At 40.4% G+C, this 27,978-nt stretch overlaps 1 protein-coding gene across 5 annotated transcripts; it reads right to left on the bottom strand.

Annotated features, from left to right (window-relative positions):
- Positions 1 to 274: 274 nt before the first annotated feature.
- Positions 275 to 27,928, bottom strand: LOC127012614 (Y+L amino acid transporter 2-like). 5 transcript variants are annotated; one of them, XM_050890832.1, is made up of 14 exons: positions 27,872 to 27,928; positions 23,238 to 23,428; positions 23,012 to 23,100; positions 21,494 to 21,552; positions 19,946 to 20,085; positions 15,995 to 16,512; positions 12,231 to 12,356; positions 9,359 to 9,503; positions 7,679 to 7,802; positions 6,821 to 6,924; positions 6,414 to 6,510; positions 5,726 to 5,875; positions 3,695 to 3,878; positions 275 to 2,955 (listed from the first exon to the last, which is right to left on the bottom strand). In XM_050890832.1, exons 6-14 carry the CDS (start codon positions 16,494 to 16,496, stop codon positions 2,864 to 2,866), a joined length of 1,524 nt encoding a protein of 507 aa, XP_050746789.1. In that variant the 5' UTR covers positions 16,497 to 16,512; positions 19,946 to 20,085; positions 21,494 to 21,552; positions 23,012 to 23,100; positions 23,238 to 23,428; positions 27,872 to 27,928; the 3' UTR covers positions 275 to 2,863. The 5 variants fall into 5 exon arrangements, with proteins under 5 accessions (XP_050746789.1, XP_050746788.1, XP_050746790.1 ...); XM_050890831.1 differs by lacking the exon at positions 27,872 to 27,928 and having other exon boundaries at positions 23,238 to 23,436; XM_050890833.1 differs by lacking the exons at positions 19,946 to 20,085; positions 21,494 to 21,552; positions 27,872 to 27,928 and having other exon boundaries at positions 23,238 to 23,436.
- Positions 27,929 to 27,978: the final 50 nt, after the last annotated feature.

Here is a 27,978-nt window from a genome sequence, read left to right on the forward strand (position 1 = left end):
GCATCTGTGAATAATGTAAAAAAATGTGTTTACTTTTAGAACAAGAAAGTGTTTGGGTAAAGAATTGCTCATAACTGCAGTGAGAAAGAGTCCCACCTGGAGTAACTAGAAATTTTTCCTTCCATAAATGCTTATTTTGTTGTGTTACAGAGGACACAAATAAGAGTCTCATTGCTTTCCTGGCAAACCAACTTGTGAGATATATGGCAGGGCAAATTTCATTCACAGTACTATTTTTCTGCTTTAAAACCACACAACTACAGCATTTGCCAAGGATCAAATGTTTATTTATTTAAACACTTCAGCATCTATGACTTGCTTTAGATATTTGACAATAACTTACATGCATTATTTGTAAGGAGTGAAACATCAACAAACACATTAACATTTCTGAGATTCCGATGTCCGTAGAGAATTTCAATAAACATTCTTCACATTTATAACCTTGCATCTGACTACTACTTTCCTTCTGTCCAGAAAGAAAGAAAACTAAGGCTTGTGCGTCATGCCCAGAAAGTTAACAGATTCATGCAAAAACAGATTTTGGCAAAAAACAGACAAAGAAAGAAGATTCTCAGCTCAGAATTCTCTATGGAAATGGTCTTAGTCCATAGCCCTTATTACACTACGTGTAGTGCCTGCTATCTGTTACCACCCGAGATGTCACCTCAGGTGTCTCAAATCACTTAGGAACTTTAGTCCTGCAAGGAAAAACTTCAGAGGATGGTACAGTTGCTGTCTTGGTGTGACACATAGCTCAGCACCAAGCGTGACTTTGAACTCTGTGGAGGCAAAGACTGTCACGTTTAGTTTGGTACCGACTTGTAGGTTTTGTACTCTCCTTGTGCCCTGATACAGTCTGGAACCGCAGCTCTGTCGTTAAACAGTGCTTTGTAAGAGATGAGGCAAAAATGCAATATTTCCCTACAATCATAGAGCAGGATCAAAATGGTGCTATATGGTAACAGAAGTATGTGTCGTGTGTGCAAAGAGTACATGGGGATGTTCTGAGTTGGGAAAGCTAAACTACACCCTAGGTCTTCTTTCCTCTTCGTGTTTTGTGATTGTGATACTTGTGATTTTAGTGCTCGAAAGCTGTGGCTTCCAAAAAGCAAAACATGCATCTCTTATATCTTCATGTTTACCTTAATCTAGTGCATTTTTATTGTTCATACTTTGTATCAAAAGAAAACCCTGCTGAAAGGAAACTGCAACAGCAGATGTCATTGAAATGCAAATAGAAGGTTTCACAGGAGCCCTGTCAGCAAACACTGTGTTGGAGATGCACGAAATCACAATCCTGCAAATGACTTTACAATGTGGGGAGGGAATGAAGAGAGATTTAAATAGCAACGATTGCCTATTGCATTGCTCTTTTTCTGGGCAGATATCAATAAAAGACAATAATGCTAGAAGCTACAGGGACTTGTATAAGATTAAATTACCTTAATTGGAGTTAATTGAATAGCAATGATGAAACTCAAATTAAAAACAATGTATGTTATATTCAAATATAATTACAGAAAGGAAGTATGACTTGCCAACAAGGATAACAAACGGTACTACATACCAACAAGCCATATTAGAGCTGGAGCAGCTGTTTTTATGGTCTAGGTTGCAAGGCTGATGGCTTTTTTTTAGTGACAGTTGTTGTCTCTTCCATTTCAGGAGACTAAGAATTAGCACTAGTTGCACATTCCTGTATGCCACATCATTGAAAAACTTAATGTTCCAGAGAATGATCCTAGTTCTTAACTACCCTTTTCTTTCATGGCACCCACTGGTGGGTGCACTTGTCCAGTGCATGTGCCTCTGCTGGGTATTGTGCAACAGGCATCTACGTGATGTGAAGACCTGGCAGCCGGTGCTGGAGGCTCTCTGCGTGCTCAGTAGGAGACCTGCAGGTTACCGTGCCAGCAGGAACTGGTGGGGCCTGAAGAGCTGGGCAGGGGCTCAAGGGATTTTGTAAACATCAATGTTTTTAATTTCTCCTTGTGAATTCCTTAAATAAGTTCCACTGTGGAAAAAAATTAGTATGATTCATGGGGTCACACCTTCGATACTTCTAGGCAAGCAATGGACACTATGAAAAGGTGAAGTGTTTTCCCTGAATATACGCTAGCTGGAACACGACTCTGTCCCTTACAGTGCTCCATGGCAGGTTGTTCTGCTGGAAAGCAAAAGCACTTTGGTTACAATGGTATAATTTATTCGTTGAAAATGCCTCTTCCGCAAAAAGGTAATGAATGTGGGATATCATCAAATAAGAATTTCTCACAGAATTTAAATGACCGAAAACTTTGGTTTTCTCCTTTTGGTAAACTATGTATGCCAGGAATTATGCATTAGAATAGTTTAACACTAATACTACATTGACTCAAATCATGTCTACCAGTTTGAATTATATATTTTTTACTTTGGCTAAGAATTTAGTTATATTTTTAGAAGTACACTGTGGCTTCTACTTCCCAACTCAGGTTTTGAATCTTGCAAATATCTGGTCTGTCTTTTGTTATATTTATCAATTTATTTGTTAGGATTGTGACTAGACCTAATACTTTTTATTATGATTTTGCAATTCATCTAATATTTAGCACTTATCTACTAATAAATGTTTGTTCATACAGTGCTTTATAGTTTCAAAATGTTACATGATAACTCACTATTAACAAACAGAATTTTTTTTAAAAATCCTGTAAAACAGAGTGGTTTATAAAACAAGCACAAATTAACAGACATCAAACTGATGCGTAGTACAGTGGTTACTGCTTTAGTATAACTGAACACATGAGCAGAACTTCAGATGACAAAAATTGCTCCGGATAGGAAATGTCAAGACACAACTCTCAATGTCAAGACAACTCTATCTACTCTTAGCTGCTCTAGGTTCCATGTCTATGTCCAGGTCCGACAGAGCACAGTAGAAGAGCATCTGAACATATTTTGTTGTTGTAGCTGTAATACATAGCAAAAAAGTGTGAGACAAAGTTATAATATTTCTTAGACAAATATATGGATTTTGAGGATTTGAAAGCACTACACACATATTAGGAAAATCTTAAAACACCTTAATCAATTTGATTAAGCACATGTTATAAGTAGCTAAAGGCAAAGGAGCTCAATAATTAAACAGAACGTCTTGTTTAATCAGACTTTCATCAACATTTTCATTGAATTGTCCGATTGATAGCTGAGTTCAAACTGAATAAAAGTATTAAAGTTTTGCTTTTCAAGACTGCCTGAATTTGAGGAGTGGAAACTACCCTTCAGGCCAATAATTCATTATTTCATAATTTACGAAAATGCATGGACTCCTCTGACTCAGATGTTCCATTCCTTGGACAGAAAGTGCAGCAATGGTGTCCTGGTATTTCTGCCTTCCAGGGTATCAAACTGCATGCGTTCAGTCTTCACAATCCTACATGGCTTTTACTGAGCCAACATATTGAAATGGCTCAACACCATGAATATTAGATGACCATATTATATCCACATATTGGACTGTTTTGTACAGGTATGCATGGTTTTGTTTTCAGGACCATGTGATGAAGCAAATGATCTCAGACATGTCGTATAGAAAAGCATTGCAAAACTGCATAAAGAAAAAGGATTCTAGGAAAAATTATTCTTTCTTTCTTCTGACCAAGCATTCAAGATTTTGGCACACTGACTAGGGCAAGATGATGTTGCTTACCAGAGAGCCACTGTAGACATTTAGGTCTTTTTTCAACTGGCAGATAGACTCCCAAATAATATGCAGGAATGCCTGAGAGGGCAATACCAATGCCAATAAGGGAATTGATTGTGTCGCTGTAGAGAGGAACTATGACCAGGAAGAGGGAACATAAACAGTATACTATAGGGAAGAAGAGGTTAAGCTGTGGAGACAAAAAAAAAATCCAACATTTATTAAAAGATGCAGTAAATACTGTATTGTAAAAATGTCAGGCTTTGCAGATTAGACATGTCAATAATAAAAATATAGCTATTGACTATAAGACTACTATGTGCTGAATCTTTTGACTGCCTACAGTCAGTACAATTTGCTAGCTTCTGCGTATGCTGTTGAGAGCCTCTTATTTGGTACACACCTGAGTATCTGACCATTTTGTTTTTGTCAGGCCTGCACAAGCTCAATTCCTTTCCAATTAGTAAGAGATCAATCTTGAAAGCAGTACTTGAAAACTGAGCAGTAATGGGTAGTTTTCCCTCTAACTTCAAGTGCAAATTTTTAATTGTAATTTTGATTGGGAACTAACTCAGCTAGACTTTTAATTACCATGTTGATGCTACAGAACTAATGGACTGATTTACAACCATTTTGCCTGGGCACTTAACGAATATCATACCACAAATAAGGAAAGTTGCAATAACCTCTTTATGGATTTATTTTTCCCTAAAATATTTTTCACTGGCTGTAGTAATGAGCCTTCTCAAGAGTCCAGGAGTTGACATTTGAATACTAGCTGAAACTCCTGAGAGTTTACTGATATAAATACTTCTTTTTCCTTATAAAGGTTAAAAATGTAAGTTGATGAAAACCAACTGCTACATTTCAGAAAAGGAAAAAGTGTATGCGGATTTGTGCCGTTGACTAAGCTGGCAAATGCTGATAGGAATTAAACAGTCATTATCTATAATCTGACTGTAATACTTGCTTTAGTAGAGTCAGTAGCAAAACTGCCCAGAAGGCAAGATTAAATCTTCCACATATTTTGGGGGAGAGTTTGGAAATGAAATATGAACATGCTTCAGGAAAATTTGGTCTGCTCTGGAAGGCTGGAAAGTTTTCTAGCAGTAGGTGCTTAGGATATTTTATGCCTTTGTTTGAACCATGTGTTTTTTATAATCAGGATGTTACACTTAAATGGAAAAAAATGTGTTGGTAAAAATGGTGCAGGAGGTTAGGAAGAGAGAATGACAAGGAAGAAATGCTGGGTGTTAATTTGGATTTCTCATAATTTTTACTGCATCACTGCAGAGTCGAAATGCAGGTCATGGAGCCAACAGAGTGCAGTGAAAGGGGAGCCAGCGCGTGGTTTTGTGTGCCTGGGGGAAGCTGTGCGTTTCCGTCCCTGCTTCCCGGACAATCACTGGATTAAAACTAGAAACAAGTTTTAGGTGCGCTTTGTTCCTGTGCAGTCTCCCTCTCCTAACTGATAGCCAGAGGCTCTTCTACAGTCAGTCATTAAACTTGCATTTTACTGTCTATGACCACTATGCAGTGGGAGGGAACAATCAAAATACATTTGATTGTTCAAGCTTTTGAACTTCTGCATGAACAGAATTTTGGGCATTTATGGGTTTTGGAGGGATTTTGCTGAATTTCTTAAGTCATGTAAGTTTGATCAGTGTTAACCTCTCTGGAGACCCCATCACTAGCTTTGCTGAGGTCCACTGTGAACAATACAAAAGGGGGTTGTTCCAGGATGGGCTAAGAACCCCTTATTTATTTTGAAATAAAGATAGTTATAAGGTTGAATGAAAGGAAAAAGAAATGGTAAATATAATTTCAACCTCACAGCAAAAGTACCAGAACAGATGTTCTTGTGGAAACGCAAATGGGTTTTGCTCCTTCATTTCTTATCTTGTATGTTGAAAGGATTTCTATGGCTGATAAATAGTCTATAACATAACTGGTAATGTTATGGTTGTGATATTAAGGATCACATAAACACGTGCATTAGCTGGCTTTTAGGGCTTGTTTCCTCTCTTGTTTACTTACTTTAATAGGCCGTGGTCTATGCGGCTGAGTATATCTCAAATATATTAGTCCTGCAATAGACAGGCCCACAAAGAGCCAGTAGTTGAAGCAGTAGTAATTAATGAGGAGGAAAACATCTTCCACAAGGAGATAAAGCAAAGTCATTAAGCCCTAGAGGTAATAAAAACAAAGACTTTTTAATGTGAAAATAAAGACATGTCTTATAAAATAGAGGTAGCAAAGTTATAAAATGGCCTGTTTCCAACATACTTGTCTGGACTCAGGAGAGCAGGTCCTTGTAAGAAGGATGTACTTAAAACTCTGAGAAATCTGCAAATATGCTGTCTGAAACATGCTGGTAGCTCTTCCTTAAACACAGCAGTGAGACCACCACATTTGGCTGAAGAGGTGTCGGGTTTGTGAAGTTTAGCCATTCTCTATTTTCTAAGTAATGCTGTTGTACTTACACCTCACTAATCTTGTTCAGAGAGCATATGAATGTGAATCAAGCCATTCTTTTTGCACTGAAGAAAACCCCACCAGACAAAATAACACCACCACCCTCAATGAGTTTTAGAAATTGTGGGCCTTTGACGAAGATGTCTCCAGCTCAGGAGAAGCCTGGGAGAAAGAAACACCGAGCAGAAGCGAGGTGTTATACTCCCCGGGTCCAAACCCCTGGCCGGCACGGGGCTGGGCTGTCACTTACATTGAAGAGGAGAGCAGGGACTGGTGTGAAGCACTTTATATGAATCAAGCTGAGACTGTCAGGGAGGTGTCCTTCCCTGGCTCCAACATAAAAAAGCCTAAAAAAAAGAATAAGAAAACTCAACCAGACAGTGAGCCAAGGAATAGCTTGTTGCTTTCTGACAAAGGCAGCATTACTGCTTTTATTACTCTGTTGTAAATGCTGCTGTCTTCTCAAGTGGCTTTAGTTTATCAATTGGTGCTGATCACGAGAAGACATGTCAGATCGTAACAATCCTTCCATTGTAAATGAATGACTTGACATGGCAAAAATTAACTGTGTCACTTTTACAATGCAGTAGTAAAGAATGCAGATTAATAATGAATGATTCCTTTTCAATTATTTGAAATAGATCTTATATTTCATACCTAGATGCTGCAATTATTGATGAGTTTAAGCCACTATAGCAAGACATGGCCACTGCTATAGGAATTATCCACTTAGCATAACTAAGGGTTTCACCGCCAAACGTCTGTAGCAGAAAAAGAAAATAATGCCTGTTACGTTAAGCATATGGACAATCCTGAGAAACTGTCATGAAAACACACCAGCCCAAATATACTGTCATAGCCCATGCTTTTTTATGACACCCGATAATGACTTGGGAAATTAGAATTTGTAAAAACTGATCAGTATCAAAATAAAAATGGCAGATACATTTAAAAAAGATTTAAAAAAAAATTTCTAAGCCTAGATGAAGTCAATGAGATAATAGAAGATGATGTATTTGCTCTAATGTATTCTGACAAATCCTGACTGTAGTAATCCCCGAGTTATAATTGTACTTTTGTATGAAATATTGATAAGGTATTAAAAAGCATTTCACTGAACGTTTTTGTGTTGAAAATATTGCTGTGATCCTGCAGCATTAAACATCACACACATTAGAATGATAGCAAAAACCTCTCGTTCTTAAACCACCCAGCCTTTCCATAGCTCTTTCTCTGTCTGGCCCTAGCAAAAGCATCTTCTACAATGAAGTACTGTTAGGAGTAGGATTTATAGAGTATATAAGAGGATTTTACAAGAGCAGATTTATTGGATATATTCTTTATATGCACCTGCTAGCATACTGGTACTCTTACATGAAAACAAAGTTCAAAACAAAGCAACAACCTTCAACATGGAAATATTTCAGTTGTTTTGCCGAGAAGTATGCTACCTGAGATTTTTCTGCAGTGTCATCCATACAGTAACTTCTGTTTTAATTATTTTATACAACTTACCACAGCCACTGCATCACTTGTGAGGAGAGCTGACATGTCCAACACTACGTAGTATGCAATATTAGTCAACAAGTAAATAATAGTCACAATAGGCATTGAAATTGCAATAGAAAGAGGTAGATTCCTGCAAAAGGAAAATGGCAAAATTATTTCATATTCTTTAAATAAGGACTATTTAAATAGAAGATTGTTCCCAAATTCAAACATTTGTGAATGGATACCTCTATCACTTTTTGTAATCCATCATTTTGTAATTTTGGGGTTACAAAATAACATTCAGCCATGTGTGGAACAATTCCATAGCAGCTTAGTTGGCTGCTTGTTGTTCTGTCACAAGTTTTAGAGAAAAAAATGTACATTTATACCTGTAAATTTTATGTACTGTCTTTTATGTGAAGCAATTTAAGAGACCACTTAAGCAATGAGATTTAAATGCACACTTAGGTGTTTTCTTGATCGTAGCATTTTTTTCTGACTCATAACCTATGCATGTCCCAAGACAAGGTGGACTATATCAGTCTGAGTAGGTGAGGCACACAACTCTGTATAGAGGGGAGGAGATGATATTTCCAGTGCTACTGTGGACTTTTTTGGTTTTTTACTTAAGCTTTCATCTTTAGCAAAATTAAACATTTTGCACATAAACAGTAATGCTGAAGATCACATGATAAAACAGTCATAAGCCTGACACAGTCTTACTCTACTGGTAGCAAAACCAGTCCTTGAAAAAAAAAAAAAAATTCTGTCTGACTGAAAAGAAGTAGGGAATTTTAGAGGGCTAGGTGGACCCGCACTTTTCCCTGCTTTCAGCAGGGATTTGTTCTCCTCCTTTAAAAATTCTGGTCTGAAGTGTGTCCTGGTTTCAGCTGGGACAGAGTTAGTTTTCTTCTTACTAGCTGGTACAGTGCTGTGTTTTGGATTTAGTGTGAGAATAATGTTGATAACATGCTGATGGTTTAGTTGTTGCTAAGTAGCGCTTAAGTTAAGGATTTTTCAGCTTCCCATGCTCTGCCAGCAAGCAGGTGTGCAAGAAGCTGGGAGGGAGCATGGCCAGGACAGCTGACCCGAACTAGCCAAAGGGGTATTCCATACCATGGAACGTCATGCCCAGTATATAAACTGGGGGAGTTGGCCGGGAGGGGTGGATCGCTGCTTGGGCATCGGTCAGCAGGTGGTGAGCAATTGCATTGTGCATCACTTGTCTTTTCTTGGGTGTTCTTTCTTTTTTTTTGTTATATTCCTTTTCATTACTATTATTATATTATTATTATTATTATTCTCAGTTCGTAGTGTATTTTATTTTACTTTAGTTATTAAATTGTTCTTATCTCAACCGACGAGTTTTACCTTTTTTTTTTCCTCCTCCCCATCCCGCTGGGAGGGGGGAGGGGGAAGTGGCTGTGTGGTGCTTAGTTGCTGGCTGGGGTTAAACCACGACAAGTGTAAGGTGTAAAATACATATATGCAGACAAGTGATTTATTAGTGTGATACAATTGGTGAGTGAGGACAATAATCAGAAAGAGTTCTCATACTTATTCCTTCTTTTGAAAAGAAGAAGGTTTTTGCAGAGAAAATAGTTTGACTAATTTCCAATCAGAAACAAATACAGAGCGGCTTGTCCTGCCATCACCCGTCTTACCAGGACACTTCACCAATTCAAAGGAAAAGCACGCATTTACCTCTGAGGATTCTGCATTTCCTCGGTGACATAGTTGAGCGTGTCCCATCCCGAGTAGGAGAAGAGGGCAGAGTACAAAGCCAGGGCGATCATCCCTGAGTTTGTTGCTGAGCCCTCGAACGGAGCTCTCAGGTTTTCTGTTTCTCCTGTACAAAGAGCAGGTACCAATTGCTTGTTACATTTCAAAGAGTACGATGTAGAAGGACACTACACTAAAAGTCTCAGCTAACTAAAAGGAAATAAAAACCCACTGCATCCAGGCTTCATCATTATTTCTCAGAGTGCACAGCTTATATTTTCACTTGACAAACAGGAAAGTTTCAGTCAGACATTCAGACAGCTACACTTGTACAGCGAGACAGCAGAAGACGTTTTCCCGTGTTTGTTATTTGGATGTGACTTTTGTAATTCTACCAGAATTCATGGCATCCTCATCTCTTGGCATCGCTGTCTAGCCTACCGAAGGAGGGAGCCATACTGAGGTCATGCTATGCCCTGTCAGCCAGGCAGAGGCACTTGGGAAACCCAATTTCAGTTCCTGAATCTGTCTCATATTCCTTCCTCATATCTGTGCTTTTGTTTTCACCAGATGAATTAGTGGCCACTGGAGGGGGAAATCCTGGAGGCATGGTTCTCAGTGGGATTCTCTGCCCCACAAAGGTGTTCCCCAAAATTAAGAGAGAAGACCTGAAAAATCTTTCCTTTCAAAATTCTCCTCTAGTTTAGCTCAATTGGTTGAGACGACACCCTGCAGAATGCTGCAAAATAGATGAAATGTTGATGAAATATTAATGAAACTGCATGAGCCTTCATTGCAATTCTGGAAAGAGGAAGAAAGCCCTTACTGATTTTGCAGAAAGTCAGTCAACTATCTAATATAAATGGAAGTGTGTTAAGTATCAAGGAAGACAGAAACATGCTGAAACCTCTATTAGGGAAGAAAGTAAGGTCTTTGTTGTAAAATGAAAGTACTTCACCCTGTGGTTAAACTAAGGAGTTTATAGATACCACAAAAGCAATTCAGTCTTCTGAAGAGTAGTAACTACCAGGAGACTGTTCGAACTGAGGAAGGTGAAGCTACGAGATGTACACACACTTTGGGGAAGAAAATGGTTGGAAGGAAAAAAAAGAAAAATTCAAAAGGACCAAGAAAAGCTTTTTTTTACTAAAGACAGCTCATATTCAAAATCAGATCCATTCACAGTGTTTTAAAACAAGAGCACATCAGAAGGAATACAGCAGGGCTAAAACGTCATAACTGTTCTTTTCATTAAAACAGCTGCTGAGTTTAAAAGAGTGCATTGACCTGGTCACAGCTTCCTCCTGAAGTCTACATCATTTGTCCTCCCAGTCCTTTCTGTATTTAAGTGCTCGATTCTGCTTAAACAAAGCAGAGACGAGACCTTTACTACCACTAAAAGCCCTCAGCATTTTGTGTTCTTCACAATAATGTTTCCTCTCTGCCTTTACCCTCCCTGACCCCACGGAGCAACGCAAAGGGACTGGTGTGGGCTATATGGATGCAGGAGCAGAGGGAACTGTCCCTGGGCCAAACTGCATCGTGGCAGCTGCACGCCAGCAAGCGGGCTGGGAGTTTTGAAGGAGGCAATTTGAAAGCACGGGTAAATTTGTGACTGTGGGGACAGGGCAAAGCTACTATAGGGTTGACATCACGGACTTACACCTTTGTAAAATCGCAGCAGCTTTATGAGGGGAACTACTCCTTCATGTAACTGTGGCTCTTAAGCAACGCTTTTCCTCTGCATCTTCACGTTCCTGCCCTTAGGACTGGGTTAGTTTGTTCAGGTTTCTTTAGACTTGAACAAACCAGTGACAACTGACATGCACGGATAATGGCTAAACAAAAAAGCTCTCTTAAAGTCTGATGTAGCTTTACAGCGTAACAACTGATGCGACTGCAGTTAAGGAAAGGAGAAGGCCAACAAACATGGAAAAGCAAGAACACTTGTTAGGTTTTATAAGCTAGTTTCAGCAGGAGAAAAAGACAATTCCTAAACTGAAGAGGGGAAACCATCTTTATTTCAACTGAATAAAGATACAATGGCTATTTAGGAATTTCATGGGAAAGGAAAATGAAGAAACCTTAGTAACGAAGCAATAGAGCTAGAGTTGGAAGAGACTTCACTGTACCAGAGGCCCAAATTAATAAAATCAAATCTATTGTCATGCAAAGATCAGAGGCAGCACCGGAACAAACTAGTCTCCAGCTTTTCAGTGTATTCAGTTCAGTCCAGTTACTGCTGATACGAGGTGGCTCATCTGTCCTGTGATGTCTTACAATACCACAGTGATTCACAGGACTGCACTGTTACAGTCTTCTCCCTTGTTTCTAGGAACAAGCATGCCCTCTCACCAATGAAGGAAAGGACGAGTTCCCCCCTCCCCGATCCTCTCCCCTCGCAGGGCGCTGCGGCGGCTCTCTGCCATGGGCAGGGCAGGGAGAGTGGGGGGTGAGGAGCAATGCAAAGGACGCGTCCAGCAATTTCTGCTGTGTTGTCCAGTCATAGGACAAGTAGCAATGCTAGCCTTTAACAAGCATGAATCAGAGACACTGAGGCTGACTTTAAACTAGTTAGCACTAAACTGATGTTAATTCAGCTGCTATTTGCTATTCAGCCCAAACAACGCAGAACTTGGCGTGTGTTGGTTTGCCACACTAAGGATAGAATAATAATTAAACCCCCATTGTTTAACAAGCTGTAAAATTCCTCTGATCTTCCTACGGCAGACAGTTTTTTCCATGAAGACTTACTTCATATGTAAGTCTTAAGGAGTCTGATCTTCCTGCACAGATTTAGAAACTCATATATGGTTCATTTTTAAGAATTTAAGTAAATGAAAATTATTCTTACCTTTACCGATTTTGTAAAGGCCAACAGATATCACCAAGATAAGAGCCATAACTTTTGCATATGTGAAAACATCTTGTACACGGGTTCCCCACTTCACATTAACACAATTAATAAACGTTAAGGAACCTGCAGAGAAAAAGAATGTGCATGAGAGGAGCACTGTATGTTTTACATCACTTAAAGCATCCGTCCAGATACCACCCATCTTTCAAAGAATAAAACAGAATCAAATTTCACCATTTCAGGACCACCTAGATTTATTAAAATGAATGAAATACCTGGTTTAAAATTTACACAACGGTTTTCTGAAGGATACTGTTTTCATGACAGTAGATAAGACAAAACATATCAGCTTTTGAATTTTAGGACTAACTCCTGCTCCTTTTAAATAATCTTTAAATTTTATTAAAGTCAACAGAGTTGCTCACATGCAGAAGCTGAAATGTCTTTATATCCTTTATTTGAATTGAAGTTTTTCCTGAAGTTCTCCATGCTGATTCGAGCTCTAGTCTACATACAGAGTAAGGATAGCTTCTGCACCAAAAAGTTTGGATGCTGTGGACAAGATACTGAATTGAGCCAGGTCAGCATGCTGTTACTCTTTGCCCAGGGCTTAGAAGCTGTCATTCACACTTTGACCCTGAGTCTGAAGATTACAGAAGTACTTACAGAGTTCTCTCAAGCCTCAATTTTGACAGGATCTAATAGAAATAACAAAGTAGTTGGTTGCAGAGAGTGGGTGGGATTTTTCCTTTCCTACTTCTGCCATATTCTTTGTATTCAGTTTTGTCACAGAAGTTAAACCCTGATGAGCAGATAAAGTGCTGTGACAAGTGCTGCTGCTTGGCCAGCAGCAGGTCCAGCCAGGGGCCAAGCCGCGTGCCCACCTCCTCTCACTCTAGCACACACACACGGCATCACGGGCAACTTATCTCTCTTGCAACTCCATAATTCAAAACAGAGATAAATGAGGAAAGGTAAGGGTATGCATTGATACCACATAAGAAGCCCAGCTGCTGGAGAATAGAGCCGGACAAATGCAGCATGGGCAGTCCAGAGTGCTCTCAAGCATGGATCAGAATGGGCTATTTCTTCTCTAGCAGCCTTGTTGGTCTTTGCTTCTGTTTCTTTGACCTGCCTATAATCTCCCCTTCAGTTTTGAGAGGAAGAAAAAGTTTTGTAATGCTTAAAATGAAAACCATTTAGAAACCTTTTTATATAGCAAGGAAATTAGCATCCAACCACAGATGCTCAAAGAATTTCTTGCCATCATTATCACGAGTGACTCTGCATATTTGACAGAGTGTCCTGTCAGCTGTGAAGGTAATAATAGACCTATTTAGAGAAGCAGGACCTGATTTGCCCACACAGTATTTCCTATTAATATACCAACATTGTGCAATGGGGACAGAATTTTGGTTTTATTCTGGTATTAAAAAACCCCAATAGGTTATACAATGATTGTTCATGCCTAGTGTCAGGTTTGAATATAATTTTAATACTGTCTGTAAATAATGACTTCTGCTGGTCAAACTAAAGGGCAAGAAGGAAATGCACAGGCAGCAGAAGCAGGGACAGGTATCCTGGGAAGAGTATAGGGCCGCTGCCCAGTTGTGTAGGGATGGGGTCAGGAAGGCCAAGGTGCTGATGGAGCTGAACTTGGCAAGGGATGCAAAGAATAATAGGAAGGGCTTCTACAGGTATGACAGCCAGAAAAGGAACGTCAGAGAAAGTGTAATCCCTGTGATGAGCAAGACTGGAAAACCAGTAACAACAGACAAGGAGAAGGCTGAGGTACTCAACAACTTTTTTGCCTCGGTCTTCACTGGCAACCTCTCTTCCCACACCTCTCGAGTGGATGGCCCTCAAGGCAGGGACTGGAGGAGCAAAGTCCCTCCCACTGTAAGAGAAGATCAGGTTTGTGACCACCTGAGGAACCTGAACATACATAAGTCTATGGGACCTGACAAGATGCATCCCAGGGTCCTGAGGGAATTGGCTGATGGAGTTGCCAAGCCACTCTCTATGATATTTGAAAAGTCATGGCAGTCAGATGAAGTCCCTGGTGACTGGAAAAAGGGAAACATTGCACCCATTTTTAAAAAGGGTCGAAAGGAGGACCCTGGGAACTACCGACCTGTCAGCCTCACCTCTGTGCCTGGGAAGATCATGGAACAGATCCTCCTAGAAGCTATGCCAAGGCACATGGAGGACAGGGAGGTGATTCGAGACAGCCAGCATGGCTTCACCAAGGGCAAGTCCTGCCTGACCAACCTGGTGGCCTTTGGTGATGGAGCGACTACATCAGTGGACAAGGGAAGAGCTACGGATGTCGTCTAACTGGACTTCTGTAAGGCCTTTGACACAGTCCTCCACAACATCCTTCTCTCTAAATTGGACAGATATGGATTTGATGGGTGGACTGTTCGCTGGATGAGGAATTGGTTGGATGATTGCATCCAGAGGGTAGTGGTCAACAGCTCAATGTCCAGATGGAGATCAGTGACGAGTGGTGTCCCTAAGGCATCCATATTGGGACCAGTACTGTTTAATATCTTCATCAATGACCTAGACAGTGGGATGGAATGCACCCTCAGCAAGTTTGCAGACGACACCAAGCTGAGTGGTGCAGTTGACACGCCTGAGGGATGGGATGGCATCCAGAGGGACCTGGGCAAGGTCGAGAAGTGGACCGATGTGAACCTCATGAGGTTCAACAAGGCCAAGTGCAAGGTCCTGCACCTGGGTTGGGACAACCCCCAGTATCAATACAGGCTGGGGGATGAAGGGATGGAGAGCAGCCCTGCGGAGAAGGACTTGGGGGTACTGGTGGATGAAAAGCTGGACATGAGCCAACAATGTGCGCTTGCAGCCCAGAAGGCCAACCGTATCCTGGGCTGCATCAGAAGAAGCGTGGTCAGCACGTCAAGGGAGGTGATTCTGCCCCTCTGCTCTGGTGAGACCCCACCTGGAGTACTGTGTCCAGCTCTGGAGTTCTCAGCACAGGAAAGACATGGACCTGTTGGAGCGGGTCCAGAGGAGGGCCACAAAAATGATCAGAGGAATGGAGAACCTCTCCCATGAGGAAAGGGCTGAGAGAGTTGGGGTTGTTCAGCCTGGAGCAGAGAAGGCTCTGGGCAGACCTTATTGCAGCCTTTCAGTACTTAAGAGGGGGCCTATAAGAAAGATGGGGACAGACTTTTTAGCAGGGCCTGTTGCGATAGGACAAGGGGTAATGGTTTTAAACCAAAAGAGGGTAGATTCAGACTAGATATAAGGAAGAAATTTTTTATGATGAAGGTGGTGAAACACTGGAACAGGTTGCCCAGAGAGGCGGTAGATGGCCCATCCCTGGAAACATTCAAGGTTAGGTTGGACGGGGCTCTGAGCAACATGATCTAGTTGAAGGTGTCCCTGCTCCTTGCAAGGGGGTTGGACTAGATGACCTTTAAAGGTCCCTTCCAACCAAGAGAGCATGGACCAAATGTGGGCTGCCAATTAGGCCAATGATCCATAAAGATATATGTACCTTTAATCAGCAGTCATAGTTTCCCCCAGCCAAATTGTTGTAATTCTCCTCTCCCCTCTCATAATCCCAGCCCCAAATAAAATCCATCTGAATAAAAGATTATTAGTTCGTAAGAACATGTTTCAGAGAGGCAATAATTATTTTCACAGAAGGCAAAGGAATAGAAATTCAGAAAAATCTCTCTGGGCACCTAGAATTATAGTTCTTAATTTCTAGGAATCATAACTTTACTTACATATACAAGCAGCTGCAATCAACCTGACTGCATCATATGGTGGCTCACAATGAGGAAAAATTGGTTGAACAATGTAGTTAGCAAACGTGATTGCTATCACTGCCTGAGTTGTTGGTTCGATAATTAGCAAGGAAGACCAGAGTCTGATGAAGGCCACAAAGGCACCAAATGCTTCCAGGATATAAGCATAACTGCCTCCAGATTTAACAATGGATGTTCCCAATTCAGCGTAACACAAAGCTCCGAACAGTGAAAACATCCCGCCAAGGGCCCAGATGACTAGAGAGAGTCCATAGGAAGCACTGTACATTAAAACACCTCTGGGTGATACAAATATCCCAGAGCCAATCATGTTCCCTACAATTAAAGAAACTCCATTTAGTAACGTGATTTCTTTTTTCATCTGCATTTTTTCACTTGTCTCGGCCATATTGTCCATTTCAGCTTTTCCATTCTTAGTTCTGGATTTTTTATTGCAGCATATTCGCCAGGGGGCTGGCATCCTCAACTATCATTACCTGAAAACAAGAGGAGAGAACATCTTTTGTAATGCACATGGCATCAGAAACACGGATAAGATAATTAGCATACAAAGCATAAATGGTACAAAGAACAATTATTTTGCCTGTTTTTATCTTGCAGTCCAGGAACCACATACTAGTGAATTTTCTTAGCTTTCACTGTTCTGTACGTTTTTAAATGGATAAATGTGAGGCCACTGTCCTTGGTTATAGATCCTGAAGCTTTCATGAACTCTCAGTTCACTTTTATTATTTATCTTGAATTGTAATTCTACATTATGTTATTTGAAGTTATTTTAGGGAAGAAGGAGACACTGTACCCTTGGAAACATGTTCTAATACAGCTGGAGTATCCCCTACAGGTATACCGCTCTCTAAATTTTGCTGTCATCCCAGGAAGAACTTTATTTCATTATTATTTGTTTCATCAAATCACATCCGTCTGAAAATTATCTGCTGAGGAACACAGGAGAAAAGAGAGAAAAAGACATTCAAAACCTGAAGCCTCAGGAGCTTAATGTTAATATGAGGATAAAGAAAAGAGCTTTAGCTGTTCCTAGAGATGAGATTGCTGCTGCAGTGAATAATGCAGCTTTTTTACTTATTAACCTCATTTGACTTCTGGGTAGAAGCCACTAGCATGCATAGGGATTGAGTTTTGAACACCCTGTCCCTGGAACACTTTTGTATAAGGGAGTCCAACAAAACATGACTGTAAAAGCTTCCCACTCCAGTGCTCACAGGCTAGGATCCAACTATGCTGGGAGCTGGGAAGAACGACGTAACTGCATAGCTGTGTCGATAAATGAGCCTTGTGTACACATCGCACCCCTCTGGGGCCGAGGTCCTCAGGGATGGGGAAGCGACATGTAACAGCTGGGACTGCAGCGACTGTCTCAACTCTTGGGTCCTGCTGACTCATAATGATGCTTACTTAGAACAATGGATTTTTTTTGGTGCCTGTGTCAAAAGAAATTTATTTCTCCTTCCCTCCCCTCCCTCCACACACACTCTAAAACACTTCCAAAGAAAACTTCCTCAAAATCCTATCAGCTAAAGCCAAGTTCTCTGAGTAGAACAAAGCTCCTCCACACGACACTGGCCAAAAACATTTGATCACAGATTTATGTTGTTAAAACATGGGTCAATGGCCAGTTTAAAACAACCAACCTGCCCTCCCCAAACTTCCCGAAAGGTTTGCTTTCCTTTGTAAAGTATGTCTGTTTTAGCAGCCCTGAATAATTTATAATTATATGTGTTCTTTTCCAACCTTTTTCCAACTCAGTTTCCTAGTTGATCAAATAACTAATGAGGCCTGATGAGGATTAAAGATTAAAAGATGTCAAACTCTCTTTAAAGATTAAATGCTTTTCTCATCCCAATGGCACTTTCTCTAACTGCAGGAGCACCGTGGAAACGCTGGACTAATGTTAAATATTAATTCTTGCCATAGGTGTTCAAGAGTGACTGCTGAGTCTCCCATCTTTTGCTGACCTCCTCTTTACACACAGGTGACTCCTCTTTGTTCTCACTTTGTCCCTCTAAGAATAAAAAACATCACCGTGGTCTGGGGGGAGGAATTTCAGACATCCAATACACCAGTCATGTATCTTCCTTAAAATTCCTGATAAGCATTTCCTGTTTCCTATGATTTACAGAATTTTTCTGCTTGTGTGAAAGAAAGGAGGGAAAAGAAGTCACCCCCCCATCCCCCCCCACCCCAAAATACGAGCTAATACTTCCAGAACCTCCTGGCTCCGTTTCTGCTTTCCATGGCTATGTGAAATGTTGGCAGAAACGCCCTCCTGTGATAGCAGCTGTCCGGAGAGCCCATCAGGACAGCAGCATGCCAGAAATTTGGGCAGAACTCTGTAGTAATACTACTTTGGCAGCAGAGCTGGTTGAAAATCACCTTGTGCTTCTTGTGCCTGATTTGGGAATTTTTCTCTTTTTTTTTCTTTTTTTTTTTTCTTTTTAAATGTGGGTTATTCAGAGCTCTGGCTCTGAGCCAAAGTGCACAAATGTTTAAGTGGGTACAGCTCAAAGGGAGTGAGAATTCAAAATGCAGCTGTTCCTGAGGTGATGTGAATGTGAAGCTATGCAAGTAGTGGTCATATCAGTTTTCCTGAAATGAAGTCTCACTGATAAATGAGATGAAGTTATTTTCCTGTAAAGTAGGATACATAATGCAATTGGTAGGTTGTCAGTAGTTCAGGTAACTTGAATACATGATATCAAACCTGAACTTTGATGTCTAGTACAGATGACCTGGTAGCTAAAGGGAATTTGAGCATTTAAACTGGCAATGCTACTTGAGGCTAGTAGAACTTTTACAATCTGCAGGTTTCATGAGAGCACAAAGGTAAAGATTAAATTATTTTCTTAAGTAACAATGTTTTGCATATATTTTTCTTCTCTCTTGTGCTAACAAAAGTTTATTTCAGATCTCTAAAAATGTGTAACCAGAGCTGTGTAGGGAAATATTTCTTTCATAAATAAGTGACTGTGTATGGAACCATTTTGAAAGAAAAACAATTAGAAGAAGAAACAGTTCAAACTTCTGTACTTTGAGAGATGTCACATTAGCAAAACTTTTAACCAGACCCTGATTTAAGTCTACGAATAGGTACAGCCTGAGAATCAAAGGATAAGAGACTCAGTTTCCATAACCAAGATGTGTAACTTCACTGTAGTTAAGTTACCCCAATTTATATCAGCTGAAAATCTGTAAGAAAGTAGCAATTTGAGAACAAAATCTTTTAAACAGCTTCTGCCTGTCCCACCCCTGTCCCCTCAAGTCAATAGCAATATTCCCACTAGCTTTGACAGTGCACTGATTTCATCCAGTGGGGTCACAATGTTGAAGCTGTTATTGATTTCTTTATTCAGGACTATGTCTTCCTTAAATAAACAAGGTTTGACTGAGGCAGGACTCATGCTAGTTCTCAGCAAAGTCTTCATGCTATTAAGAAAATTAGCGGAATATAGGAAATAGTGTCCTGTACAGATCTTCTTGTATAATAACAAAAGAAGTATTTTTTGTTAAATGTGTAAAGAATTTACTGCTGTTACAACCCAGGCAGTGATGAAAACAATTTGAGGACATGCCCAATATCTGTTGCCATGGTCTAATCCTTTCCCTCATTTGTAGTTTCATATTTTTTTCACATTTTGTTCCTACTGAACCTGGCCCATAGTCCTGCCCTGCTGTCATCACTGTCACTTCATCCTTATGCTACCATCTCCCCTTTCTGGGACCATCACTGCTGCTTCTGCCTCAAACTGGTGTGCCAAAAAGCTTAAGCTAAGAAGCCTAGCTGTTCAAGCATGACTCTGTTCTCTGTCACTTGGGCATCTCTGTAGGTCACATTTTGAGGGTGCACATAATCCAAGTGAGAGCCAGTACGAGCTAAGGTCTGGGAGGGCTTACGTGCTGGGGACAACCATCAGAGCTGTAACAAGATGACTTCTTACAGGGGGTGGCCATTTTCAGTTGGAAAATCCTGTATTATAAGAGGTAACAAATCCTTATGGTCAATCCTCTAGCAGAGAGGAATTCAGTGTGGCTTCCTGAGAACAAAAAGATTTAATTATGCAGTAATTCAAAACGGGAGGTTCTTTGCATTCTCGCATTCTGCTTTAGGATGGTTGAGTATTTAAAGGCTAACCCTACTGCAATAATAAAACTTTATGGCATCAAAAATATAAGTACAGGTATTTCAATAGCTCTTGTGTATGAAGTCTGAAGAGTAAGACATAAAAGCTTCCTGATACGAAGGAAGGTCCCTGCTCTCTTGGTCCCCATGGACTGTGACAATCAGAAAGAGCTATTGCTTTCTGGAAATCAGAGATTCAGACAGGCATCAACATGCTGTTGTGCCTCAGATGCTGCAGCAGCCTAAATGAAACAGCTGCAAACACTTGCCTGTGCCTTGTGTCAACAAGTGATCTCTACTACAGAACTTCAGAACCCTGTTTTCATGCAGGTTCTGCTCTTCCTTAGGGGCTCCCTCAACAAATGGAGGAAAATTTTTCTCTCAGAGAAAAAGCAGAATGCCTTGAGAGCACAGACAGGCATAATGGCCCTAAATCCCTTGCAATCTTATGTTTACCTCCCAGCTGTATGCACAAAGAGCAACAGAAAATAACTTGTAGACCAACACCTGAGAAGTTAAAGAAAACAATAACACCATATACAGGTAATTCTCAATAGCTCATTTTTTAGTCAAGCCAATGCCAGAAGTCATACAGAAAAGTGAAGGAAGAACAGACAGCTTGATAGTAGTTGAAAACCAGAGTTGCAACCAAAGACAGTTCTTCCATAAATTAGTGCAGGAATGGTTTGGCAGGGCAGGATTTTCTCAGACACTTCCCATCCTTCAGGGATCTACAGCCTCATGAGTGATTGCCTCCTTCTTGAGGCAATTAACCTTTGCCAAACGATTAAGCAAGGCTTAGTCAGGGGTTACGGAAGTGTGATATCTTATAAACTGCTCCATAGAATTCCAGAGGGACCAAACTGCTTCTGTTTGTTAGCACATTTTGAAATTCTCAGCTTTTAATTCAAGAAATACTAGTAAATAAATCAGAGGATCTCTCTCAGAGACCAAGTATTGTTCCCTTCAGCAGATTCCCTTGGAAACTGAGAGCATTTAGAAAGTCATCCCCTATCAAAGATGTTGGAACATGCTGGACATCAAACTTACTCCTTAATATTATTTCAGTAATTTCATGGCCTTTTGTTTAGGTGATTGTTGTCTACTGCCACATAATTTCTCAATAATGAAAGTCTGCTATGCTATCAATGAACATAGCAAAGTCAAACCAGGCAATAAAACTGACAAAACCCTAGTATTTTCTAGTTTCAGTCAGAAAGTTAATGACATTAAGGATGACATTTAAAAACAAAATCTAGCATATTTTAATTATATTTGTATTAGAAATCAATACATGTGTAGAAAGCTATTTTAAAACTTACGAGCAATCTCTTATTTTCTCCAAGTACACTCTGGGTAATTTTCTCCTGCGTGTAGCAGACTGACAAAAAAAAAAAACCCAACCATATACATTTTTATTAATAGCTATTGGAACATAAAATCAGATAAGCCAGCAGTTTTCAACATGACAAAAAATGTGTAGATCAAACTTTAAAACATTGTTGCTGAGCCTGAGCATCAACAGGTCTTAAAGGGAGTATTCATGGCAGATTATACTGTTGAACATTTTTCAGTGAGAGAGGAGATCAAGCAAACAAAACAAGATTATGCATTATGAAGGAACAGCATAAAATAAAACACTTAGCAATAATAATTAAAAAACCAAACAACAACAACAAAAAATCCACTTTGATCTCCTCTGAAGAAAACATATCCCACTCAGTAGGAAATGAGCATATTTCCTTTCAATTTTTAAATTTTATGTTTATAAAAATATTCAATGAGTTAATGCTTCACATGCTCCAATCGCATTACTGTGGTCAGAGGCTGGTTTTCCCATAGGAGGGACTTGCTCCACCCCCAGCACTCCATCGCCACCCCAGAGCAAATCACAGAGGATATTTGAGAGAGAAGCTACTGTAGTCCAAACCTATAAAGGTATTAAAAAGAGAAGGCAGCAGCTTACCAGAGGGTAGGTGATATGCTTGCTTCCTTTAGCAGAAAGGCTACTGTAATTGAATAGTGACTCTCTAGTTGCTGCTCTAAATAAGCACACATCTGTTTCACCAGGGGGTAAGTTAACACTAATATGAATAGCCTCTTCTCTCACTCTTGGTTTAGCCTTGCCTTTAGCTGCTATTTTTATTACAGTAGCATGAATACTAAAATCAATGAGAGCTTTCCAGAAAGAAGATCCCAGACTCTCCTGGAATGTGGTTTCTGCAAACAATCTCAACTAAGGTCATTAGCAGGCAGAAGCAGGCAGCTTAAATATCAGCTGCTGTCTATTCCTTAGAACGTTGTGATAGGAATAAGACAAAAGGAAGGTTGGGGAAAAAAAAAGAAATCCTTCATCCACGTGTCACTGAAACCAAGAACAACACTTTCCCAGATGTTAATGTGAAACAAATGCAGTCTAATTCCTTCTTGTTAATTTAGAAAGCCACAATGAGACTTTTTACTAACACTGTATACAAGGAAGATGTTTATTCTTGTGGCATAACTTGCCAAAACAGCAAGATTTTCAGAGTGAGGAGACTAGGAAAGAGTGGTAGTTAACTGAAAATCATAGGTATTATTTCATTTTAAACAACCTAATGTTTTTCTGTTTACTTTTTTGGATATATTTTCTTTTAAATTTAATCTACTCATTGTTAAATATTTATCAGCTCAGTTATTTTTCTTAGCTGGAGAATTATATATCTGTGGCTTTTCTAATAATTTATGACATGATGCATGATACACAAAACAGACTGATCTGGTGTTAAGATCTTATTTTAATTAAATAAGCTTTAAAAAAAATCTAAGATTAAAAATAAGCAAAGAAAGAAATTACTTACCCAATGTATTCAGCTTTGTCTTCTGAAACAATATGTTGCCCAGTCTGTGAAGTACTTTTCGAAAGCCAGTATGGTATACAGCACAATATCTACCGAAACAAGTAAACATGCAGAAAATAAAGTCTTCTGGGCAGAGCAAAAAGTTAATGAATGCAAGAGCACTAACCTGGGATTTTTGTTTTCCATGAACGACGAGGCCAATAGTAAGGCAAAAATTCGTACTCACGTGTCAAAGGGCATCTGGAAGGAGCTGATCCAGCAGGTCAAGAGTCTTAAGTCACTGGACTGAGTTGAGGCACCAGATAACAGGACTTCATCAGTACGGGCATCAGGACTTCACCAGTATTAATCCACGCAGGAAAGTGAAATAATTGAGTTCAAACACAGATATCCCTCCAAGCAGCCTCAGTAATCCAACTGGAAAACAAGCAGGAGAGTTGCATCATGTTGCACGTTGCATACTGTAACCTACAGTGACCCAAAGAAATAATAAACCCAATCCAAATCTTTCTATCGTCAGTGCTCCTCCTATTTCTTCCTTTTAAGTAACATCTTCCTTCCAAGTAACATCTTGTAAAAACATGCTTTCTGTGATAGATTGAGACAGGTCTACAGTTAATGTTTACACACAGAAATGGCTGTGCTTTTTTAAAACACTATTCAGAGCAGGTATATGACAAGTATTTTGAATAAACAGCCTCCAAGTTCCTTTATTTTTATCTATGAAGGATGGTTATTTATCCCTGAGAGCTCTCTAAGTCTGCCTGAAAAGATTGCACAATTCCAGCTGCCTGCAAGTCTGTGGTTACGTACATTATAATATATCAAGAAACATTTTGGCAACAGAATTGTTTTGCAGGGATGTTGTTCTCTGCTGGAAGAACAGAGAGGCTGAGCACCACGTTCCTCAATCAGAGCCTCTCTCATCTTAAAATCCTTTTCTTCTGTCAGAGCAGTGTTAATGAACTATAGCCTAAAAACCAGAATGCATATTTTCAAGAATGCATAATTACTTGTACTCTGAAATTTGAACTTGAATTTGTCCTGTTTGTGATTTGGGGCACCAAACTGTTTTTTTGATTGTGTGCTACGCTGAGGGACTCTGTCGTCAGACATTTGCCCCCTCTTAGAGCTGGAGAGCACTTTTATGTTGTTCATATATCCCCCTCCTGAGCCAGCTTCAGCCCTTTGTTTTAGTTCTGTAGAGGCTGCATGTTGGAACACGAAACAAAACGTTTTCTTCATTAATGCTTCCAATATTACTATTGGTCTGACTCTGATGGTTACGTCCTACTCGACATTTCGCACAAATTTACAGTGACAGCACATAAATCAGCATTGAGCAATCATAAAGCATGCAGTGTACATGAAAAACATTTCTTTCTTGAACATTTCTTCTGTGAACACAAAATCTAATTCCTTTGCAAAGAAAGGAATTTATGCGTTTATTTGCATTTTAAGTAAGCGGGATGGACAAAGTGAAGAAGTGAATGTGACTTCCTTTATAACATATTTTTCTCATTCATTTTTACAGTCTTGCAGAATTTGACTAGCATTTCTGCAGTGAGGATTCTCCTGTGCCAACTTACTGCTCATAGCAATTCTTCTGTGTGTTATAGCTACACATACACACATTTGCTTATGGAACAGCAAAGTGAGGTGCACTCGCCTGAATAAGTCTGTGACATTTTCTGGTTTCTTGCCTACACTTCCATTACTGCTGAGGAAGGCTTTTGATACTCTACCCTGGAAACAAAAGTACTTCAATTATTTCCAGAGCCGTCTTCATTCACACCATTGCCCAGATGCATCAAACAGTTCAGCTATACCTCTGCCAAGTCCTGTGCTTCCTCCTGTTCCTTACCTCTGCCCCCTGCGTCTTAGTGCTCAGCCAGCACAGGCTCCTACAGTCCTCGTCTACAACAGATGCACTTGCAATTAACCTTGGTCGAAAAAATACTGCCGAACACCCTCTGCCATTAGCTGCAAGAATCTGAATGACAAACAAAGGCCACCATTTGTGTCATCTTGGTAAAATCAGATCTTTACTTACTTTCCCATGAAGTTGATGCAGGACAGAGCATAGCGCACAGACCGTGTCAAGGAACCTCTACCAACCATGTTAACTCAAGGCATGGGAGCAGAACACGAGGATCAGCCACTACTAAGTGACTGAGGATCAGTCAGTACTAAGTGACTAGGTGCTAAAATGGCATATGGAATCTAATGGTAACAAGTGCAAAATAATAAGTATAGTCCTATGTTTCTATTTTTCCCCATGTACATGTGAAAGACGTTTTTACATGTACATTTTAAAAGGCTCTCTATGAGCTGTTACAACTCAGAGAAAAGCTTTTATTGTCAGCAAGAACAGTGCTCTGAAACATCAGCAGCATTCCTGCTTGGAGTGAAAATGCTGAAAAATCTGTTAGGAATTGCTATGAAGAAGTGAGGAGTGCACAAAATACTGTTGTGTATTGGAAGGTGTGGGGGGGAAACCAACCAGCTTTTCAAATGGTAGTCTTCCCGAGTGCTTGCGACCCTTTCACTCACAGAGCAAGGTCCCACCTGCCACATCCACAGATATGGCATGACTGTAGCAGACATCCGAGACTTGGGCTTCCTGACAGAGAAGTGGTGCATGAACTGCATGACTGTGCCTGACTGTCCTTGCTGACCCTGCACTTGCTGCCACAGTCAAAATCAGTGCTGAGTGTTCCAGTTGCACAGAAACTCTGTTCCTCTTTCATAGTACTGGAGTTAAACAAAAGAACTGGCAGACTTTGACTTACTGGCTCATATGTCTGTCACCTCCCCACACCCTTCACACACCCTGTGTGGATCAGGCACACAGCCTCTACCTCCCTTTCCCCATGCCTACCCCAAAGCTTTCTCCTTACCCTTTCTTCTGTATCCCTCAAGTCCTGAGTGTGGCTGCCCCCTCCTCCATTTCACTCCTGTGCGTGCCTAACATTTTGGAGAGGGCAGGTTTATGGATTCTACTCCCTCACAGAGGGAGGCTCAGGGTCCAAGGAAAGAAAAGGGAGATAGGACTGAGTTCTTCTATTGAGCGGCCTCAGGGTTTCCTTGAAGGGCTGGGCTTTAGCTAGAACAACATTCATGGCCTTACAGATGCATGTGTATTCAGGACTGGGGGTAGAAAATTACTTTTCCCGCAGCTGTGCCACCTCTAGGTAATGGCACATGAAGAGAGGCAGCCCATACTGATTGCAGCAGCATGACAGCACCATTCCTGAATGTGACTCTGTAGGCCAGACTTATCATTATCATTATTATTATTATTAACTGACCCCAAGCTAGTTCCCTACTGACAGGCAAGAGTCAGCAGGGAGCCTTCAGAAAGCAGCAGGACGCTCTTTTCCCTCAGCCAGATGTCCTACCAGTGGGTCCTCATCTTTTATGTCCCATGTTTCCTCTCCACTATGAAGAGACTGGAGGGTGGGCAACTACCACAGTTGCCTTGGCAGCACCTGGAATGGCTTTGGGATCTGTCCCACTCGTTCCCCAGGGCTCCTCCACCCATCCACATGGCTTCTGGGGAACAGCAGCTCATGGGGCGCCGGCAGAAAAGCTGCAGCAGGCACACTGGCAGGCTGCAGAACATGTCAGAGGCAAGTGAGTGCAAAGGTGCAGCAGCAGCACTGAGAAAGATCAACAGCACAAATCACAAATTCAGATCAGTCTGCCAGCCTGTACAGGTTTCATCATGCACAGCACGTAGAGCTAGGAAGCATGGCATCTGTCCTGTGCTCAAGTTCTGTTTGCTGTAAGGCAGAAGTTGCTTTCAATGAGTTGGGAAATAGGAAGAAGGTACAGACCTCCAGACATGAGACATCAGATGCCACCTGGCAGGCCAAGTGCCACCCGGCAGGCCAAGGCTTTTTACACATACCAGGACTGCTTTTATCTTCCTACACATAATTTAAAATAATAAATTACAAAGTTTGCAACTCATGCATATCCTACTACAAGAACAATGTATCAGCTCGTAAAAAGATACGCCTAAAGAAGTCTCTGTTCTTCTAGTTACTAAAACCACAATTCAGGAAAGCTCTTAATACACAATGAATTTTGGACACACATCTAAGAAATGCTATTTTGCTACCTTGCATGACACAAATCTTTCTTTAGGCACTACTAATAATGAACAAACGTGGCTTAAAATGTGATGTGCAGTGAAACACACAGTTCTGGCACCAAACTTCCACTGGCAAGGCTGGCAGCTTTCCTCAGAGCCTGTCCCTGCTAGACATCTTCAGGTCTGCTCTACAAAAAGCACAACCATTCATTGCACCATTGTCCTAGTCTCAGATATCTAGTTTGAATTTTACAGCCTTCAGAGAGAAGCAGGATAAAATGCAAATTCCCAGTTTATGCCAAAAACTTACTCTAAAAAAATTAAAACAACTCCTTTTCTATCCAATAAATTATACATTGTATTCTTGTGATTCAGTTCACAAAATAAGTTAAGACAGATATTGAAAAAACTAAGCTGTTGGCAACTAGTAATGCCCACACTGAAGCTTGAATCATTGAAATGGGGCAGATCTCACATCTCTATAGGCTTCCAAACAGCCGTCACTTAGGATTTCTCATTTATCTGCTCCTTTTTATATGGTAGTTTAGGTAGATTTCAGCTTTCTTGTACGTGAAGTTTGGATTTTCCCAAATTTTACATGGTGTTAGCAGAATTTGTAATTATTTATTAGTGCTTGTAAAAATCATTTGCCTGTGCTGTGTTCTGACAAATTAAAACCAGTAATTCTTTTACTAGTTTTGAAGCCACGTAAGTAAAGTCACTAAGGCTTTCTGAAATGAGCTGAAAAAAATACGATGTACCTTTTCCTCGCAGGTGGCCCCATTTATGCCTCAACATGTTAGCACCATCCTTCAGACAAAAAAGGATGGCGGAGATGTTGTCCAGAGAAGGCTAAGACAGGTCATGG

Source organism: Gymnogyps californianus, chromosome 2 (genome assembly GCF_018139145.2).
Source record: "Gymnogyps californianus isolate 813 chromosome 2, ASM1813914v2, whole genome shotgun sequence".
Lineage (NCBI taxonomy): Eukaryota > Metazoa > Chordata > Aves > Accipitriformes > Cathartidae > Gymnogyps > Gymnogyps californianus.

Coding starts and splice junctions, on each gene's coding strand:
- LOC127012614 (XM_050890832.1), bottom strand. CDS start 16,496: ATGCCAGCCCCCTGGCGAATATGCTGCAATAAAAAATCCAGAACTAAG. Junction 7,803..9,358: donor GAAATGCAGAATCCTCAGAG/GTAAATGCGTGC, acceptor TTCCTTTTGCAG/GAATCTACCTCTTTCTATTG. Junction 2,956..3,694: donor ATGTCTACAGTGGCTCTCTG/GTAAGCAACATC, acceptor TATGTATTACAG/CTACAACAACAAAATATGTT.